This window comes from Oncorhynchus mykiss, chromosome 5, assembly GCF_057628025.1.
Source record: "Oncorhynchus mykiss isolate SJ-2025 chromosome 5, ASM5762802v1, whole genome shotgun sequence".
In the NCBI taxonomy this organism is placed as follows: domain Eukaryota; kingdom Metazoa; phylum Chordata; class Actinopteri; order Salmoniformes; family Salmonidae; genus Oncorhynchus; species Oncorhynchus mykiss.
The window spans coordinates 89,385,081-89,405,772 of NC_143026.1; the positions used below are offsets into that span (position 1 = coordinate 89,385,081).

Sequence of the window (20,692 nt, forward strand, 5' to 3'; positions counted from 1 at the left end):
CGTGTAACCCTGCCTTCATGTACATACAGTATCTACCTCAAATACCGTGTAACCCTGCCTTCATGTACATACAGTATCTACCTCAAATACCGTGTAACCCTGCCTTCATTTACATACAGTATCTACCTCAAATACCGTGTAACCCTGCCTTCATGTACATACAGTATCTACCTCAAATACCGTGTAACCCTGCCTTCATGTACATACAGTATCTACCTCAAATACTGTGTAACCCTGCACATTCACAGCATTCGGCGGATGTGACAAATAGAAATGATTTGAGTATGTTCAAGGAAAGGGAGCATATAACCGATGAAGAGAGAAAGAAAAGATACATTGGAACAGGGCTGAGGTGGTGTTGTTTGTCTGTTTACTCACACGTCATCATTGTAGGCGTCTCCAGTGTACACCCTGCTGTCAGCCTTGGTCGGGTAGGAGATGATGCTATTGGCTGAGGTGTTGAGGGGGACGGACTTCTCTGACAGCACCACGGTAGGTGCACCCTGAGTACTTTGTCCGTCCTCTACATTGTTCACCTAAAGCAGCCAGGAAACACACACACAGAGAGGGGCCTCTGTCAGCAGCACACCAACAAACACAAACAGAGGTGGCTATTGTGTCACGAGACTGTTTTCATGCTAACTTCCTAGCATAACCATAACATTACCTAACATCCTCTCTGGTGAAAACCTGGAATAAAAACACTAGTCTTTGACCTTGAAAGTAATATAGACGACAGGCTGAGACTTTGTTTCAAAGTTTGTTTCAGATTTGAAGCTAGAGCAACTTTAGGCCTCCACTCCACAACCTATAGTATCATGATACAAGAGACTGGGCCCCTTCTTACGACAGGGCATTATGTGAGCGCGTATGTCATTAGACAGTGATTCACTTTAATAGGTCTGACTCTATGCCAAGAATGGCATTTAAAAAAATAACTGTTCTCAGCCTGGCTGAGCAGTCGGCCAGGCATATAATTAGCCAGCCCGGGTCTTGAGTGAAATGTGGATTACCTGCTTGGTTCCAGAATCAAGAGGACACCATGCCAAGTTACCAACAATCACCACACACCCATTTCCCTTAATTACTGTCCCCCCAAAAAATGACCATTAGTGTATTTATGTTAGCAGGAAGCTCTCTCTGTCCAGCTCCAGTCTTATCATGGACGTGAAACGGAGGGAAAGTTTATGATATGACAGTTGGCCTTGATTCCATTTGAACATCCACGCTAGCTAAGGAAAGGGCTTGCAAGACAGGGATGTCCTTTGTCTAGCTATTTATTTTCATTAGCCCACAGAACCCCTAGAATCAATAATTAGAACTCATGGCTCAATCCGGGGTTTAGAGATTGGTGGAGATCAAAATGTGACTTCCTTGTATGCAGATTACATTTTACTTATCTGAACCAAAACATTCCCTGTCATTTATTTTACTACTCTTGGACACATATAGCGCTGTATCAGGATTCAAAGTGAATTGGGAGAAGACTGAAATAATCATTACTTCTCAAGATTAGAAAGTCAATTTAAGTGGAAATGGACAAAGACACGTACGAAATACCTGGGTGTACTGATATCATGCAGCCTGGAGGAGGCATATAAAATCAATATATCTCCTTTAATAGATCAGTTTGAATCTGATGTTCAGAGATGGAGATCTCTCCCTATTTCTATGTTCGGCAGGGTCACCATAATCCAAATAAATATACAGTGGGGCAAAAAAGTATTTAGTCAGCCACCAATTGTGCAAGTTCTCCCACTCAAAAAGATGAGAGAGGCCTGTAATTTTCATCATAGGTACACTTCAACTATGACAGACAAAATAAGAAAAAAAATCCAGAAAATCACATTGTAGGATTTTTTTATGAATTTATTTGCAAATTATGGTGGAAAATAAGTATTTGGTCAATAACAAAAGTTTCTCAATACTTTGTTATATACCCTTTGTTGGCAATGACAGAGGTCAAACGTTTTCTGTAAGTCTTTTCACACACTGTTGCTGGTATTTTGGCCCATTCCTCCATGCAGATCTCCTCTAGAGCAGTGATGTTTTGGGGCTGTTGCTGGGCAACATGGACTTTCAACTCCTTCCAAAGATTTTCTATGGGGTTAAAATCTGGAGACTGGCTAGGCCACCCCAGGACCTTGAAATGCTTCTTACAAAGCCACTCCTTCGTTGCCCGGGCGGTGTGTTTGGGATCATTGTCATGCTGAAAGACCCAGCCACGTTTCATCTTCAATGCCCTTGCTGATGGAAGGAGGTTTTCACTCAAAATCTCACGATACATGGCCCCATTCATTCTTTCCTTTACACGGGTCAGTCGTCCTGGTCCCTTTGCAGAAAAACAGCCCCAAAGCATGATGTTTCCACCCCCATGCTTCACAGTAGGTATGGTGTTCTTTGGATGCAACTCAGCATTCTTTGTCCTCCAAACACGACGAGTTGAGTTTTTACCAAAAAGTAATATTTTGGTTTCATCTGACCATATGACATTCTCCCAATCTTCTTCTGGATCATCCAAATGCTCTCTAGCAAACTTCAGACGGGCCTGGACATGTACTGGCTTAAGCAGGGGGACACGTCTGGCACTGCAGGATTATTAAATCGCTTCAACAGAATCTGGATATACCTAAGGCATCTAGCATAGAAAAAAATACTGAGAGAAGCTGCTATGCCAAAGAAGTCGATTGCCAGGTTATATCAACGGTTGATTGCAACTCTACCTGATGGTTCAGAACCTGTAAGTCAAAAATAGGAAACAGAACTAAAGGAAGAAATTGAGGAGAACCGATATGTGAAAATGTTCAAACCTGCTTCTACAACACTAAGACATAAACTACTGCAATTTAAGATAATACATAGGACTTACTACACTCCTGCCAGAATGCATTTAATGCACCCAGAAATGTCACATCTCTAGATGCAAAAAAGCATAAAGGATCCCTATAGAGCCCCACAGTGGAGGTGTCATAATACCCATGAAACCTAGCGGTCAAACAGGGAAATGGTTCCAATCATTTTTCGAACATTCATTTTTCCCCATAGGGGATTTAAGAAACACTTAAAATATAGGTTGTGTTTCGTGTAGGTTTACCCTGGCGTGAGGTTTTGATAACCATATAAATCTCTCTTGGGCAAGTTGACTTTTCTCAATATATTCGGCTCTATTTACTCTCAGATTTGAAAATGCTAATTAGGATAAAAGTAGACATCATGCAAAACTACAAATACCTGCACATTATCTCTAGCTGATATCTTTGATAACAGTGTCAATTTAAACAAGACAGCTCACAGAATTGTCCATTTAAAGAAATGTAGCCTATTTATTAATTACTACATTTAGCCAACATTAGATAGTTAATCCAGAGACTCTTAGCTTTGCCTGGTTTCGGCAATCTGGTCCAGAACGTCATGGCATTTGTAGTTCCTTATGGTAGCCACATTAGCAGCTAATTAGGGTAAATACAGGCAAATATATTGATAAAAGTCACCTTGTCCTAGAGAGATTTGCCACATGGCATTTGTAGTTCCTTATGATAGCCACATGGCATTTGTAGTTCCTTATGATAGTTCCTTATGATAGCCACATTAGCAGCTAATTAGGGTAAATACAGGCAAATATATTGATAAAAGTCACCTTGTCCTAGAGAGATTTACACAGTTATCAAAATGTCACGGCAGGGTAAGCCTACACGAAACACTAAAAGCACCCCCTATGGGAAAAATGAATGGTGGAAAAATAATTGGAACCATTTCAGTGTTTGACCGCTAGGTTTCATGGGTATTATGACTCATACTCTGGTATTCTATTACATTTGCTGTGGTCCTGTGACAAACTGACACCCGTTCTGGGATAACGTATGTGCTATCATTTTATTGTGTCTAGGAATTGATATCCATCCATTTCCGCAAATATGTCTGTGAAACATTAAATATTGGTGATCAATATCAGAGAAAGTTTTGTCATCTACAGTAGGTCTAATTGCTGAAAATTAGATGCATATTGACACTGTGTGAGATTAAATTTAACTGAGTTCTGTAGAAAAACTATTTTAAAAAGGAATAGTCAACAAAAAGAAGAAAAGGAAAAGGGATTGCGTCTTATGCAACAGACTAACTGCTCTTTCCTTTTCCTCCATACAAAGGGAGAGGTCGCTGGGATATAAACAACCAAGTCTTAATCTACATCAGCAAGTCCTTCCTGTGTGAGTGGAAAGGTCGTGTCGTCTCTACAATAAAGGTCTCAGGATGGGGTCACACTGCAAGCCTAGGCAATCTGTCACTTTATTTCATCTCTGTCACTAACAATGCAATGTATTGTGTGTGTGTGTGTTAGAGGTCGACCGATTAATCGGAATGGACGATTAATTAGGGCCGATTTCAAGTTTATACCTTTATTTAACTAGGCAAGTCAGTTAAGAACACATTCTTATTTTCAATGACGGCCTAGGAATGGTGGGTTAACTGCCTTGTTCAGGGGCAGAATGACAGATTTTCACCTTGTCAGCTCGGGGTATCCAATCTTGCAGTTAACAGTTAACTAGTCCAACGCAATAACGACCTGCCTCTCTCTCGTTGCACTCCACAAAGAGACTGCCTGTTACGCGAATGCAGTAAGCCAAGGGAAGTTGCTAGCTAGCATTAAACTTATCTTATAAAAAACAATCAATCATAATCACTAGTTAACTACACATGGTTGATGATATTACTAGATATTATCTAGCGTGTCTTGCGTTGCATATAATCTGACTGAGCATACAAGCATACAAGTATCTGACTGAGTGGTGGTAGGGAGAAGCAGGAGCGTAAACATTAATTCAAACAGCCCTTTCGTGCGTTTTGCCAACAGCTCTTCGTTGTGAGTCAAGCATTGCGCTGTTTATGACTTCAAGCCTATCAAAGATGAGGCTGGTGTAACCGAAGTGAAATGGCTAGCTAGTTAACTAGAGGGACGGAATCTATACTGTTACACTGGCAATACTAAAGTGCCTATAAGAACATCCAATAGTCAAAGGTTAATGAAATACAAATGGTATAGAGGGAAATAGTCCTATAATTCCTATAATAACTACAACCTAAAACTTCTTACCTGGGAATATTGAAGACTCATGTTAAAAGGAACCACCAGCTTTCATATGTTCTCATGTTCTGAGTAAGGAACTGAAACGTTAGCTTTCTTACATAGCACATATTGCACTTTTACTTTCTCTCTCCAGAGAGAGAGAGAGAGAGAGAGAGAGGGAGAGAGAGAGAGAGAGAGAGAGAGAGAGAGAGAGAGAGAGAGAGAGAGAGAGAGAGAGAGAGAGAGAGAGAGAGAGAGAGAGAGAGGTGTCTCTCTCTAACGTTCCTAAGACACGTGCACTGCATTACTACCTTCACAGGGCAGGTTCTCTGTAACAGCAGCAAACCTGCTGCTAGAAAGAAACAATCATTGGGTGGGGTACAGGCAGCACTTCCCTGCAGCTGCATGAACCAGGAAGAAGGACACCTTTTGAAGAGCACAAGGCAAGTCATCTAGGAATTCCAACAATGCCCCTCTCTGCATGAAGTAGAGTGGTGCTGGGCTGTGAGCAGCCTAAATAAGCAGGGAAGGAATGTCTGAGCCCCTAGGACCTGGGGTAGGGTGGGAGGGAGGGAGGGTGTAAGGGCCAGGGAGGGGGAGCAGAAGGGAGAGGGGAGGGGGGGGGGGGGGTAAGTGTAGGGATGGAAACGTGGGAGGATGAAAGAGGTAGGTCAGAGGGTATGTGGCAAGAAAGGAAGGTGGGAGGCTGAGGGGCAGGGAGAGTGGGAGGGAGAGGGGGATAGACAGAGGGGGATCCTTGTCCCCAACCAAGGAGGGCCTACAGCAGTACCTAGATCTTATGCACAGATTCTGTCAGACCTGGGCCCTGACAGTAAATCTCAGTAAGACAAAAATAATGGTGTTCCAAAAAAAGTCCAGTTGCCAGGACAACAAATACAAATTCCATCTAGACACCGTTGCCCGAGAGCACACAAAAAACTATACATACCTCGGCCTAAACATCAGCGCCACAGGTAATTTCCACAAAGCTGTGAACGAGCTGAGCGACAAGGCAAGAAGTGCCTTCTTTGCCATCAAAAGGAACATAAAATTCAACATACCAATTAGGATCTGGCTAAAAAATACTTTAATCAGTTATACAACCTATTCCCCTTTATGGTTGTGAGTTCTGGGGTCTGCTCACCAACCAAGAATTCACAAAATGGGACGAACACCAAATCGAGACTCTGCATGCAGAATTCGGCAAAAATATCCTCTGTGTACAACGTAAAACACCAAATAATGCATGCAGATCAGAATTAGGCCGATACCCACTAAATATCAAAATCCAACAACAAAAAAAGAGCCGGAAGCGAGACTCAAACCTTCCATAACAAAGCCATCAACTACAGAGAGATGAACCTGGAGATGAGTCCCCTAAGCAAGCTGGTCCTGGGGCTCTGTTCACAAACACAAACAGACCCCACAGAGCCCCAGGACAGCAACACAATTAGACCCAAACAAATCATGAGAAAACAAAAAGATAATTACTTTACACATTGGAAAGAATTAACAAAAAAAACTGAGCAAACTAGAATGCTATTTAGCCATAAACAGAAAGTACACAGTGGCAGAATACCTGACCACTGTGACTGACCCAAATTTAAGGAAAGCCTTGACTATGTACAGACTCAGTGAGCATTGCTATTGAGAAAGGCCACCGTAGGCAGACCTGGCTCTCAAGAGAAGACAGGCTATGTGCACACTGCCCACAAAATGAGGTGGAAACTGAGCTGCATTTTCTAACATCCTGACAAATGTATGACCATATCAGAGACACATATTTTCCTCAGATTACACAGATACACAAAGAATTCGAAAACAAACCCAATTTTGATAAACTCCCATATCTATTGGGTGAAATACCTCAGTGTGCCATCACAGCAGCTTGTGACCTGTTGCCACAAGAAAAGGGCAACCAGTGAAGAACAAACACCATTGTAAATACAACACATATTTATTTTCACTTCTGTACTTTAACTATTTGCACATAATATGACATCTGTCATTTCTTTATTATTTTGGAACTTGTGTGAGTGTAATGTTTACTGTTTGTTTATTATCTAGTTCACTTTCTTTGGCAATGTTAACATATATTTCCCATGTATTTCCCATATTATTCCCATATATTTCCCATATTTCCCAATAAAGCCCTTACATTTAATTGATAGGGGCAGGAAGGCTGATGGGTAAGGACAGCGGGGTAGGGACAAGAAGGATGATGGGTAAGGAGAGAGGGGGTAGGGACAAGGATGATGGGTAAGGAGAGAGGGGGTAGGGGCAGGAAGGATGATGGGTAAGGAGAGAGGGGGTAGGGGCAGGAAGGATAATGGGTAAGGAGAGAGGGGTAGGGACAGGGAGGATGATGGGTAAGGAGAGAGGGGGTAGGGACAAGGATGATGGGTAAGGAGAGAGGGGGTAGGGGCAGGAAGGATAATGGGTAAGGAGAGAGGGGTAGGGGCAGGAAGGATGATGGGTAAGGAGAGAGGGGGTAGGGGCAGGAAGGATAATGGGTAAGGAGAGAGGGGGTAGGGGCAGGAAGGATGATGGGTAAGGAGAGAGGGGGTAGGGACAAGGATGATGGATAAGGAGAGAGGGGGTAGGGGCAGGAAGGATGATGGGTAAGGAGAGAGGGGGTAGGGGCAGGAAGGATAATGGGTAAGGAGAGAGGGGGTAGGGACAGGGAGGATTATGGGTAAGGAGAGAGGGGGTAGGGACAGGAAGGATGATGGGTAAGGAGAGAGGGGGTAGGGACAAGGATGATGGATAAGGAGAGAGGGGTAGGGGCAGGAAGGATGATGGGTAAGGAGAGAGGGGGTAGGGGCAGGAAGGATGATGGGTAAGGAGAGAGGGGTAGGGGCAGGAAGGATGATGGGTAAGGAGAGAGGGGGTAGGGGCAGGAAGGATAATGGGTAAGGAGAGAGGGGGTAGGGGCAGGAAGGATGATGGGTAAGGAGAGAGGGGGTAGGGACAAGGATGATGGATAAGGAGAGAGGGGGTAGGGGCAGGAAGGATGATGGGTAAGGAGAGAGGGGGTAGGGGCAGGAAGGATAATGGGTAAGGAGAGAGGGGGTAGGGACAGGGAGGATTATGGGTAAGGAGAGAGGGGGTAGGGGCAGGAAGGATGATGGGTAAGGAGAGAGGGGGTAGGGGCAGGAAGGATGATGGGTAAGGAGAGAGGGGTAGGGACAGGGAGGATGATGGGTAAGGAGAGAGGGGGTAGGGACAAGGATGATGGATAAGGAGAGAGGGGGTAGGGACAGGGAGGATTATGGGTAAGGAGAGAGGGGGTAGGGGCAGGAAGGATGATGGGTAAGGAGAGAGGGGGTAGGGGCAGGAAGGATAATGGGTAAGGAGAGAGGGGGTAGGGACAGGGAGGATTATGGGTAAGGAGAGAGGGGGTAGGGACAAGGATGATGGATAAGGAGAGAGGGGGTAGGGGCAGGAAGGATGATGGGGTAGGGGCAGGAAGGATGATGGGTAAGGAGAGAGGGGTTAGGGGCAGGAAGGATGATGGGTAAGGAGAGAGGGGTAGGGGCAGGAAGGATAATGGGTAAGGAGAGAGGGGGTAGGGGCAGGAAGGATGATGGGTAAGGAGAGTGGGGCTAGGGACAGGGAGGATTATGGGTAAGGAGAGAGGGGGTAGGGACAGGAAGGCAAAGACAGGGGTTGGGAGGGAGGGGTGAGGGGAAGGAAGGCAGGCATGGGGCAGAGATGGAGGGAGTGTCAGCTGCTATGTTCCCACAGCTGAGCAAGGTAGAGGGTAAATAAGCGGCAACCAACCACACCCCCTCTTTTTATCTAACAGTTGATAATACTTGTACGTACAGCGCCCCTGCTCCGATAATACGTGTGTGTTATTTCTATGCTTCCCGTTCTTAAAGTTTGTTTTTGTGTTTTTTTACTCTGGGTTTTGAAAACCAGCTTCAAACACCTGAAAATACTATATTTGTAGTTATTGAAAATATATTTCACAGCAGTTTAGATGGTACAATGATTCCCTACACTGTACTTGTTTGTTTTGTCACATAAACTGAAATTAGGCAAACTATTAGAATTTGAGCAACCAGGAAATGGCGGAGTCGATTTCTGCATATCCGCACCTTTAAGGCTGCACTATTCCTTGCCTTAAAGAAGTAGGCGGCACCAGAAGGAGTTATGCTGAGTATCACTAAATGAAATATTAATTGCAGGGTTTACAGAGAATACTAAAGAGAAGCAAATGCAATTAGCCATATTACTGAAAGCCAGTTTCAACAGCCACGTCTTCATCCAAATCAATGTATTAGCAGAGCAGGGAACAGCCAAGCACTTCGAAACACAAGTATGCACTCAAACAGCAAGGCTTTAGTTTGGACAACTGCGGTAATGCATTGTGCATTGAACAGTGTAATAAACTGTCAACCAATGCATGTCATCATGTTGTCTACCAGAGTTAAGGTTGGTCTAATATTCTACCACATCATTCAGCCTTACATCTGCAGAACATGTGACATCATCTGTCGGAGGACAAAGGAGCCTGGTCAGGCTGAATGAGGCCAGTGTGGGTGAGGTCATCAGACAGAGACAGGGCCCTGGGCACAGTGGGCAGAGGGAGTCAAAGTAACTGTCATTGAACCAGTGTGGGGTGACTCACAGCATGGGCTGAAAGATACTTTAGTACATACTACACGTCCTGACCTGTCCTGTCCTGTCCTCTCCAGTCCTCTCCTCTCCTGTCCTCTCCTCTCATGACCTCTTCTGTCCTTTCCTCTCCTGTCCTCTCCTCTCCTGACCTCTTCTGTCCTGTCCTCTCCTCTCATGTCCTCTCCTCTCATGTCCTCTCCTCTCCTGTCCTCTCCCATCCTCTCTTGACCTATTCTGTCCTCTCCTGTCCTCTCCTGTCCTTTCCTGTCCTCTCCCGTCCTCTCCTCTCCTGACCGCTTCTGTCCTTTCCTGTCCTGTCCTCTACTGCCCTCTCCTCTCCTGACCTCTTCTGTCCTCTGCTGTCCTCTCCTGTCCTGTCCTCTGACGAGGGCCATCTGTGGGTATCCTCTGTGACAACCACTCTCACCATAAACAACTAGATAACACCCCTTGTAAAAAGCCTTACTGAAGTACAGGGTTGGGGTAGATTACAGTCAATTCAGGAAGTATATTGAAATGTTTATTCCAATTCCAATACTCTGCAATGCATCTTATTGAGGAACATTTGGTTTACTTTCTGAACTAGAATTGAAATGGAATTGATCCCAACCCTGCCTGACGAACACAACATAACAAGGAGGAATGGGACCCATTCCCTTTGCCGTCAGTCAATGACAGGAAGTACATTTCAATTCCATTCATATGCCTTTAAGGATTATTTTATGAATTTCAATCACTTGCTCATTTAACTGAGGATTAAGTGAAATTGACTTGTGACTGCTTTACATTGACTACTTTCACATGCCACACATCTGTCAACAGGAACAACACATCCCCAGTGTAGATCAGTACTAGTTCACCAATAACCATGGTAACAATGCCTTTCCCCTGGCAACAATTAACCCTGGTAACAATGCCTTCCCCATGGCAACAATAACCCTGGTAAGAATGCCATCCCCCTGGCACCAAAAACCCTGGAAACAATGCCTTCCCCCTGGCAACAATAACCACGGTAACAATGCCTTTTGTTGACATGCAAACCTGACAAGTTGTTGACGTTTAAAACCCCAGCCAGCCAGCCAGCCAGCGAGGCAGTCAGCCTTAGATAAGAGCTCTAGAAACCACCTGTTTAAACTAGTTAATGATCAGCCAGAGTGAAACTAGGTAGACTGAACAAACAGCAACTATGAGCTCCACACACTACACACAGCCATGCTACCCGCCTGTTAGCAACAGCCCCTCAGTAGAGTGGCAACACTGTAGCAATAGCTAGCAGCTAAAAAACTAACCTGAGGAGTCAAAAGGCTGCTCTTAAAATGTGAAACTAGAGTAGGGCACGGGTTAAAGGTTACTAGTTTGATTTTCCTAAGCATGGCCAACATGGCCATTCTCGATTGTCTGGTAATTGAGAGAAGGTTGAGGCGAGAGTCATGAATTGAAAGAAAGTGTACAAGAGGACAATGTTGGGTTGAGATTGATCAATGACCAGTCAATGTGTCACAGCTAATACAATACTCACTGTATTGACTGATAACCTTTGACCTACAGGGGTACAGTCAGATACGTGAAAACATACATACACACACCTAAACCAAGCCCCCACTATGGTATTATACTGTATCTGTAAGTGTGTCATTTAAAAAAAAACTCTTTATTGACATTTTCTGTCATAAAAAGCATGAAATGACGATACTCCTTGTGGACTTTCAACTCATAAAGTGAAAGCAGGGAACCGCAACCTCGCATTCCAAAGTCCGTTTTGATCTAGAACTTACCTCAGGTAAAGAAAACATTGTAACTGACTGAGGTATTGTGCAATTCTAACTGTCAAATATGTAACATTTCTTAATGTGTTACAACTGATTAGGGAGAGAGGATAGATTAGTCACAGTAACTTATCATGTTCAACCTGACAATGACTCGTAGTAAATGAAATATTCCTGCATTAAACCTGGGAGCATCTAAAAACACATACTTACACTGTATTAATGCCAGTATCAGTTTTCTACTCTTAAGAGGAACTACAATGGAAATACAGTACATTCGGAAAGTATTCAGAACCCTTTTCCACATTTTGTTATTTATTTTATTATTTTACTTAAGACAGTTAAGAACAAATTCTTATTTACAATGACGGCCTACCCCGGACAACTGTGGGCCAATTGTGCACCGCCCTATGGGACTCCCAATCGCGGCCGAATGCGCGACTCGGGAGCCTAAGGACATTGTTACATTACAGCCTTACTCTAAATTGGATTTTAAAGATGCTCATCAATCTACACACAATACCCCATAATGACATCACAATACCCCATAATGACATCACAATACCCCATAATGACATCACAATACCCCATAATGACAGAGCAAAAATAGGTTGTAGAATTTTTTTGCAAATGTATTAAAGATTTTAAAAAACAGAAATACCTTTTTTACATAAGTATTCAGACCCTTTGCTATGAGACTCAAAATATAGCTCAGGTGCATCCTGCTTCCATTGATCATCCTTGAGATGTTACCTGTGGTAAATTAATTTGACTAGACATGATTTGGAAAGACACACACCTGTCTATATAAGGTCCCACAGTTGACAGTGCATGTCAGAGTGAAAAACAAGCCATGAGGTCAAAGGAATCGTTCGTAGAGCTCTGAGACAGGATGGTGTCGAGGCACAGATCTGGGGAACGGTATCAAAACAATTCTGCAGCATTGAAGGTCCCCAAGAACATAGTGGCCTCCATCATTCTTAAGTGGAAGAAGTTTGGAACCAACAAGACTCTTCTTAGTGGTGGTTACCCACTCAAACTGAGTAAACAGGGGAGAAGGGCCTTGGTCAGGGAGGTGACCAAGAACCCGTTGGTCACTCTGACAGAGCTCCTAAGATCCTCTGTGGAGATGAGCGAATCTTCCAGAAGGACAACCATCTCTGCAGCATTCCACCAATCAGGCCTTTATGGTAGAGCGGCCAGATGGAAGCCACTCCTCAGTGAAAGGCACATGACAGGCGGCGTGGAGTTTTCCAAAAGACACCTAAAGGAAACAAGATTCTCTGGACTGATGAAACCAAGATTTAACTCTTTGGCCAAGTGTCACGTCTGGAGGAAACCTGGCACTATCCCTACGGTGAAGCATAGTGGTTGCAGTATCATGCTGTGGGGATGTTTTTCAGCGGCAGGGACTGGGAGACTAGTCAGAATTGAGTGGAAAAATGAACAGAGCAACGTACAGAGAGATCCTTGATGAAAACCTGCTCCAGAGCACTCAGGACCTCCGACTGGGGCAAAGGTTCACCTTCCAACAGGACAAAGACCCTAAGCACACCGCCAAGACAATGCAGCAGTGGCTTCGAGACAAGTCTCTGAATGTCCTTGAGTGGCCCAGCCAGAGCCCGGACTTGAACCCGATCGAACATCTCTGGAAAAACCTGAAAATAGCTTGTAGCGTAATACCTAAGGAGACTCAAGGCTGTAATCACTGCCAAAGGTGCTTCATCAAAGTACTGAGTAAAGGGTCTGATATTTCATTTTTAATACATTTGCAAACATTTGCTTTGTCATTATGGGGTATTGTGTGTAGTCTCTGAATTTGTGATTATCCCCGTCACATTTATTATGATTATCCCCGTCACATTTATTGTGATATCCCCATCACATTTATTGTGATTATCCCCGTCACATTTATTGTGATATCCCCATCACATTTATTGTGATTATCCCCGTCACATTTATTGTGAGATCCCCATCACATTTATTGTGATATCCCATCACATTTATTGTGATAGCCCTGTCACATTTATTGTGATTATCCCTGTCACATTTATTGTGATTATCCCCGTCACATTAATTGTGATATCCCCGTCACATTAATTATGATATCCCGTCACATTTATTGTGATTATCCCCGTCACATTAATTGTGATATCCCATCACATTTATTGTTTTTTATTATTATATTTTTTCAATATATGTACTGTGTATATGTTGTTGTTTTTTTACTGGCAAATAAAATCCATCAATCAAGAGAACATGATATTCATACCAGTATGAGTTTTCCTTACCCAGTCCTTCACATCTCTGCCTTCAGAAACTAGTCCTCCAGTCTCAGGGGGCTGTTCCCAGTAGATGTTTGGCTTGCCGTAGCGCCAGATCTTGCCTCTGGTTTTGTGGGAGAAGAAAGCAGCCACGACCAAGGCAGCGGTAACCAGGAAGCCACACACCATGGCTACACCCTGAAGGAGACACATCAACATCAAGGAGATTATGGAAGACAATTATTGCATTATTATGGAAGACAATTATTACACTATCTGAAACACTACATTGTTATTTAAGGCTTAAAGGGCTACAAAAAAAATATACACAGTATAAGGGTTCAATAAAGGGGTTAAGGAACCGCCTGTAATCATAGACCAATTCTACATCTTCAGAGCACCAGCAACACCACAATTAAATGATACATTACACAGGTAATATAACTGTTGCTCTACCTCTTGTGGGTCCACGTAGCAGTAGTGATAGAGGTACTGGTTATACATGCCGAAACCCCCCACTCCACCCATATTAGAATAGCTGCTTCCGTACAGGTTCTGGCACATCATCAGCATAGGGTTGTACATCATGTTCTGAGAGCTCTGTGCCATAGGGTTCACCCCTACGACGTACACAATGGTGATGATACCCTGGATGACAGCCATGATGACACTGACCACCAGAACCACCAGGAAGAACTTCCTGCTCCTGAACGTGGTCGATTTAGAGAAACTGGCCACGAAGAATCCCAGCGCCACAAAGAAGTTGATGGCCGCCATAGCTATCATGGTTGTTTTGGCCGAGTAAGGTGTCGGGTAGGAGCTACCATAGTTACCATAGCCTCCTCCATAGCCTCCTCCATAGCCAGAGCCGTAGCTGGAGCCATAGCCGCCTCCCATTCCCCCATAACCGCCACCGTAGCCCATCCCTCCGCCGTAGGAGCCCATCCCCCCCATCCCGTACTGCATGTCCCAGACAAGGGTGGAGGCCACACAGGCAAAGATCCCCACACAGAGCACTATGATTGTGCCAAACATGGCCTTGACGATGCCAGGAGGAGAGATCCACTTGTAGAAGTGTTGGGGCTTCTCTTCCATGTAGTAGGAGCCCGGTGGGGGTGGGTATGGGTCAAACTCACTCCTGGGCGGGTGGTAGCTTTGTGGGGGGCCGTAGCCATTGGATTCCGGGCTGTATGGAGGACTGTAGACGGGAGGGCTGTCGTAACGCTGCTTCTCAAACATCTCTCAAAGATGGCAGGGACCTACAGAGACAAAATAGATGCTAGTGGACACTAAGCACAACAGCACTGAGACATAGCTTTGATGAGGTGTGGCAATGTGCAGGATTACACTTGACCTTTGCTCATCTCAAGATTTACACGAATAGAATGAATCTACATGAATACACTTGGCAAGCTTTACAGTAATATAACTATATACATATGTTTGTGCATTGCTATTATATTCCTCATAAACATTATTTACTTGACTGGTCCCAACATGTATGCCTTATTAAACAGATGTGTTTGATGATTGATTGTACATTTACAGACAGCAGTCCAATGTCTGTTCTCCTTTATGAATACTACTAATGTTAAGTTATTTAGAGGGGGTGCACCAGGCCATCATTTATTTAGAAGGGGTGCACCAGGCCATCATTTATTTAGAGGGGGTACACCAGGCCATCATTTATTTAGAGGGGGTACACCAGGCCATCATTTATTTAGAAGGGGTGCACCAGGCCATCATTTATTTAGAGGGGGTACACCAGGCCATCATTTATTTAGAAGGGGTGCACCAGGCCATCATTTATTTAGAAGGGGTGCATCAGGCCATCATTTATTTAGAAGGGGTGCACCAGGCCATCATTTATTTAGAAGGGGTGCACCAGGCCATCATTTATTTAGAAGTGGTGCATCAGGCCATCATTTATTTAGAAGGGGGTGCATCAGGCCATCATTTATTTAGAAGGGGTGCATCAGGCCATCATTTATTTAGAAGGGGGTGCATCAGGCCATCATTTATTTAGAAGGGGTGCATCAGGCCATCATTTATTTAGAAGGGGTGCACCAGGCCATCATTTATTTAGAAGGGGTGCACCAGGCCATCATTTATTTAGAAGGGGTGCATCAGGCCATCATTTATTTAGAAGGGGTGCACCAGGCCATCATTTATTTAGAAGGGGTGCACCAGGCCATCATTTATTTAGAAGGGGTGCATCAGGCCATCATTTATTTAGAAGGGGTGCACCAGGCCATCATTTATTTAGAAGGGGTGCACCAGGCCATCATTTATTTAGAAGGGGTGCACCAGGCCATCATTTATTTAGAAGGGGTGCACAAGGCCATCATTTATTTAGAGGGGGTGCATCAGGCCATCATTTATTTAGAAGGGGTGCATCAGGCCATCATTTATTTAGAGGGGGTGCATCAGGCCATCGTTTATTTAGAGGGGGTACACCAGGCCATCATTTATTTAAAGGGGGTGCATCAGGCCATCATTTATTTAGAAGGGGTGCACAAGGCCATCATTTATTTAGAGGGGGTGCATCAGGCCATCATTTATTTAGAAGGGGGTGCATCAGGCCATCATTTATTTAGAGGGGGTGCATCAGGCCATCATTTATTTAGAGGGGGTGCACCAGGCCATCATTTATTTAGAGGGGGTGCATCAGGCCATCATTTATTTAGAGGGGGTGCATCAGGCCATCATTTATTTAGAGGGGTTGCATCAGGCCATCATTTATTTAGAGGGGGTGCATCAGGCCATCATTTATTTAGAAGGGGTGCACAAGGCCATCATTTATTTAGAGGGGGTGCACCAGGCCATCATTTATTTAGAGGGGGTGCATCAGGCCATCATTTATTTAGAGGGGGTGCATCAGGCCATCATTTATTTAGAGGGGGTGCATCAGGCTATCATTTACAACATAGACACTTTACAGATGACCTTAGCTTTCAGTTCTATGAACCAACAAAGTCAGAACCAGCATGGAGATGTTGGTACCAGGAACCAGAGATCAGACAGCAGCCCAACCCAGCACAATGCTGCTTTTCACCCGGGCCCCGTGGGCAGTGGGAGTCTCCTTCAATCCCTCAAATTGTTCTGCTGCCTTTGAACACTTCATATCCCATCCTCGGCCAAATGTGGTTTTGTTTTGAATTTAGGCCACACGTAACTGCTAGCACACAGTATAAACAGACTTAACAATGGCCATTATTTTATAAAAGTCAACAGGCAAAAGTTTGGCATTCACAACAAGCTGATTTAATTAAAGAAGAAACAATATTTAAAGATTTTTACATTTGTGAAGTGCAGATGAGAAGTATTTATTTTAGTGCTGATGCTGAGGAGGCCATGTCAGTCTTTGACATCAAAATACTGCATTGTTCCATCTATTTATCATGACACATTGTAGCACAGGGCAAGAACAGTGTGTGGCTAAATTCATTAGATAACAGTAGTACAAGACATTTAGACTTCCTGCCTGTCTTTCTGCCTGCCTGTCTTCCTGCCTGCCTGTCTTCCTCCCTGGCTGTCTTCCTGCCTGCCTGCCAACCTGTCTGTCTTCCTGTCTGTCTGCCTGCCTGTCTTCCTGCTTGTCTGCCTGTCTGTCTTCCTGTCTGTCTGCCTGCCTATCTTCCTGCCTGCCTGCCTGTTTTCCTGCTTGTCTGTCTGCCTGCCTGTCTGTCTGCCTGCCTGCCTGACTGCCTGCCTGTTTTCCTGCCTGTCTGTCTGCCTGCCTGACTGCCTGCCTGTTTTCCTGCCTGTCTGTCTGCCTGCCTGTCTTCCTGCTTGTCTGTCTGCCTGTCTGCCTGTTTTCCTGCCTGTCTGTCTGCCTGCCTGTCTGCCTGTCTTCCTGCTTGTCTGCCTGTCTGTCTTCTTGCCTGAAAGGGGGTGAAGAACTCACTGTTTCCTTACAGTCACAGACACACTGTGAATGGCCCAAAGCTTTACATCATGGAGGACAAACAAAACAGACAGGCCGGGCTCAACCCAGTACAGCCATTACTTCTCTCTCTTTATGACTCAGTTCAGTAGGGGTCTCTCCTGACTGAGAGCCTCCTTCTCATACACCTTCCCCTCATCCTCTCCCCCTTCCTCCGACAACCTCCCCCCACTCCATATCTTTCATTCCGTCTTCCCTCTCCCCCTCTTACCCCTCCTCGCTCCCAAACTTCTTGTCTTTGTTTTTGGAGGGTGAAGGGAAAAGTCAAGACTGCTAGGTGTGGGAAATGTGGTTGCCATGGTATTTAGGGGAGAAAAAAAATTGGCCACGGTAAAAAAAAAAAAAAAAAAAAAGGATCCAACAAGAGCTCTCCTGTGTGGATACTGTGGGAGAGAGGGAGGGGTACATTTGGGCAGGAGGATCAGGTGTCTTCTGAAGGGGGTTGCACCTCTGTTTATCAATAGCCTGCCTAGTAGCTTCCATCATCACAGCATATTGGAAATAACTCCCTCTGCAGTGTGTAAAGTCTAGACACCGGTGTCCATTACACCTTTCCAGGACTCTGCTCTACATGTACGTGGTGATGATACTGCCTCACCAAAGGAAACACCTCCGACTGGACATTTTGTTAGGGAATCTTAAGGCAAACCTTAAGAAATGGTTAATGGGCTAAATGCTTTAAAGCTAAAGTCCTTAACTGAAACAATAACAAAGCGGCCACCCCTACTCTGTTTAGATTTTTTTAAAGCTTGAGGAATGGGCCTGGAGAGATGTCACCACTCTCAAATTCATGGACAGAGCTATGGATGGAAGGACTGACCATCCATGACATCAACATTATAGTTTTAACCATGTTTTGAGGCTATACAGTGTATATATACTGCTTACTTTCCATCCCTGGTTGTATCCACATGTGATTGTAGTGTGTTTTTTAAATCATCAAATAAATAAAATACAATAATACAATACAGTTTAACAGCAGCCTACAATTCAGAGCTCCATGTAAATGTTGCCTCTATGAAACAGACAACAGAGTGATAGAGGCTGTTAAGCTGGAGTCAAAGGTCAGCCACCCACTCACTACTCACTGAGCTGCTGTCATCCAGTACAGACAGCCACACACTCAATCATCTCTTGTTGATAACAGAATTCTAACCCTGAATCACATGCCTCACATCTGTCAAAAACTATTATCCCCCATGCCTAATGTAGGCTAAGGCTGGGGCACAGCTAGTAGTAGACGACTCTAGTTACATGGCTATTAAAAACACTCTATAGAGAGGAGCACTCTAATAAATCAAAATGAAGAATAAAGGAGTACAAGAAAATAATGAACAAATAATGTCTCACAATCTCCCAATACAGGGCTAGACAGACTAGAGCAAAAATAACTGAATGTTTCTCCCTTAGAGAACACAAATGGGCATCGTGCAAATGTATTTGAACTTTTTAGCCTGAGATGTTCCCATTAAAGGCTATCTGATTTTATGTACGCAGTAAGATCAGGTTTACTGAAGAGTCGACCAGGTCAACCACTAGGCATATTTTCCTAATACAGGATGTAAAATTAGAAATAACATAAATAACAGAGAAAAGCTACTAACAATGCAAACGGAAAGCCCCACAGGCCACACCTGTGAGAGCCCCCCTCAAGCCCCGTGAGCGCACTTCACGTCTCTCAGAGCAGGCACAATTGCGAGCTTGTGTGAGAGAACGGGAACACTTGACAATATATAGACCAAAAGAACACCTGGAGTTTAGAGCAACTAATATTAATTATAAAATACTCAAAACGTAACCTAAAACATTTACAAACGAAATAATAACCTATTTAAATTGGTCGACGTTATTTTAAAATTTAGTTTGAGGCCTATCCCCACTTACAGTATACTCTAAACTAGGTCCTGCACCCGCCAGGTGTACCTTTAGGTTTTTTTGCTATAGCACTACACAACTGATTCAAATAACCAATAACTCATCATCAAGCTTTGATTATTTTAATCAGCTGTGTAGCAGTGCTAGGGCAAAAACCAAAACGTGGGGGCCCCAGGACCCAGTTTGGGAAACCTTAGACTAGAAGACATGGTTTCAATATGTAGCCAATCGAGCAACATGTCTTGTAGACTGTTGACTTTTTTGAACCGCCGTAGAGTGCGTGGGAAAAGTCCTCAAACTAAATATTAAAATGAAGCCTACCCATTTAAATAGCTTATTATTTCGCTTTCTAACGGTTTAAATTCGATTTAACGCCCATTTCACTTACCTGAAAGTAAAATAAAAAAACTGACGGTTGTTGGCGCTTAACGCAGTACCGAAAACGCCGTCGTTTTGCGAGTTTACTTTGTATCCGCCAAGATGTAGACCAGAGAGGTTGAAATAAACTCAGCAACGAAATGAACCTGTTTATTAGTGACCTGCTTTAGTTGTGGTGGCTCCCTCTTTCGTCCCGTCCCACGCGCAGAGACGGTTCTGTGTCTGTGAACAAGTGCTTTGTTGTGCTTTCCAAGGACCTTGGTTGACTGCCCAACCCTACGCTGTCTGGAAGTAGGTGTGATTTGTAGACTAGCCGACTACCCAGTGTGTTATACTTGAGAGAAAAAGTCCATTGGTTGATTGAATTCTGAAAACACTGGTTCTGTGCATTTTCTCATACATTTTTTACAGGTATTAGCATTTGATCTTAGCATTTAATTACCATGTAACAACCAATAGACCAAATTCAATTACTTTGCCCAGGCTTTTTCAGAACTTTCCCCCCTTCAAGATAAGTATAAATAAAAATAAAAAAATATAAATTAATCATTATATATAAACTTGACTTCTATAAAAGGTTTGGGGTTTGGTCGATGTTTATTTCCACCAGAAAATAACATGTGCAAACTTTGCACTGGTAAAGTACCAGTCAAAAGTTTAGACACACCTTCTCATTCAAGGGTTTCTCTTTATTTTTTACCATTTTCTACATTATAGAATAATAGTGAAGACATCAAAACGAGGGAATAACACATATGGAATCATGTAGTAACCA

The 20,692-nt window shown here is 43.9% G+C and overlaps 1 protein-coding gene across 1 annotated transcript in view; it reads right to left on the reverse strand.

The window, feature by feature from the left end:
• Window positions 1-20,245, reverse strand: part of si:ch73-61d6.3 (occludin) — a 38,155-nt gene extending 17,910 nt beyond the window's left edge. Inside the window, exons 1-4 of the mRNA XM_021604721.3 lie at window positions 19,928-20,245; window positions 14,175-14,977; window positions 13,746-13,916; window positions 379-536 (exon numbers count right to left, since the gene is read on the reverse strand). Of these exons, the coding sequence (XP_021460396.3) occupies window positions 379-536; window positions 13,746-13,916; window positions 14,175-14,957 (1,112 nt within the window). The 5' untranslated portion in view covers window positions 14,958-14,977; window positions 19,928-20,245. The remainder of the gene's footprint in view (window positions 1-378; window positions 537-13,745; window positions 13,917-14,174; window positions 14,978-19,927) is intronic.
• Window positions 20,246-20,692: the final 447 nt, after the last annotated feature.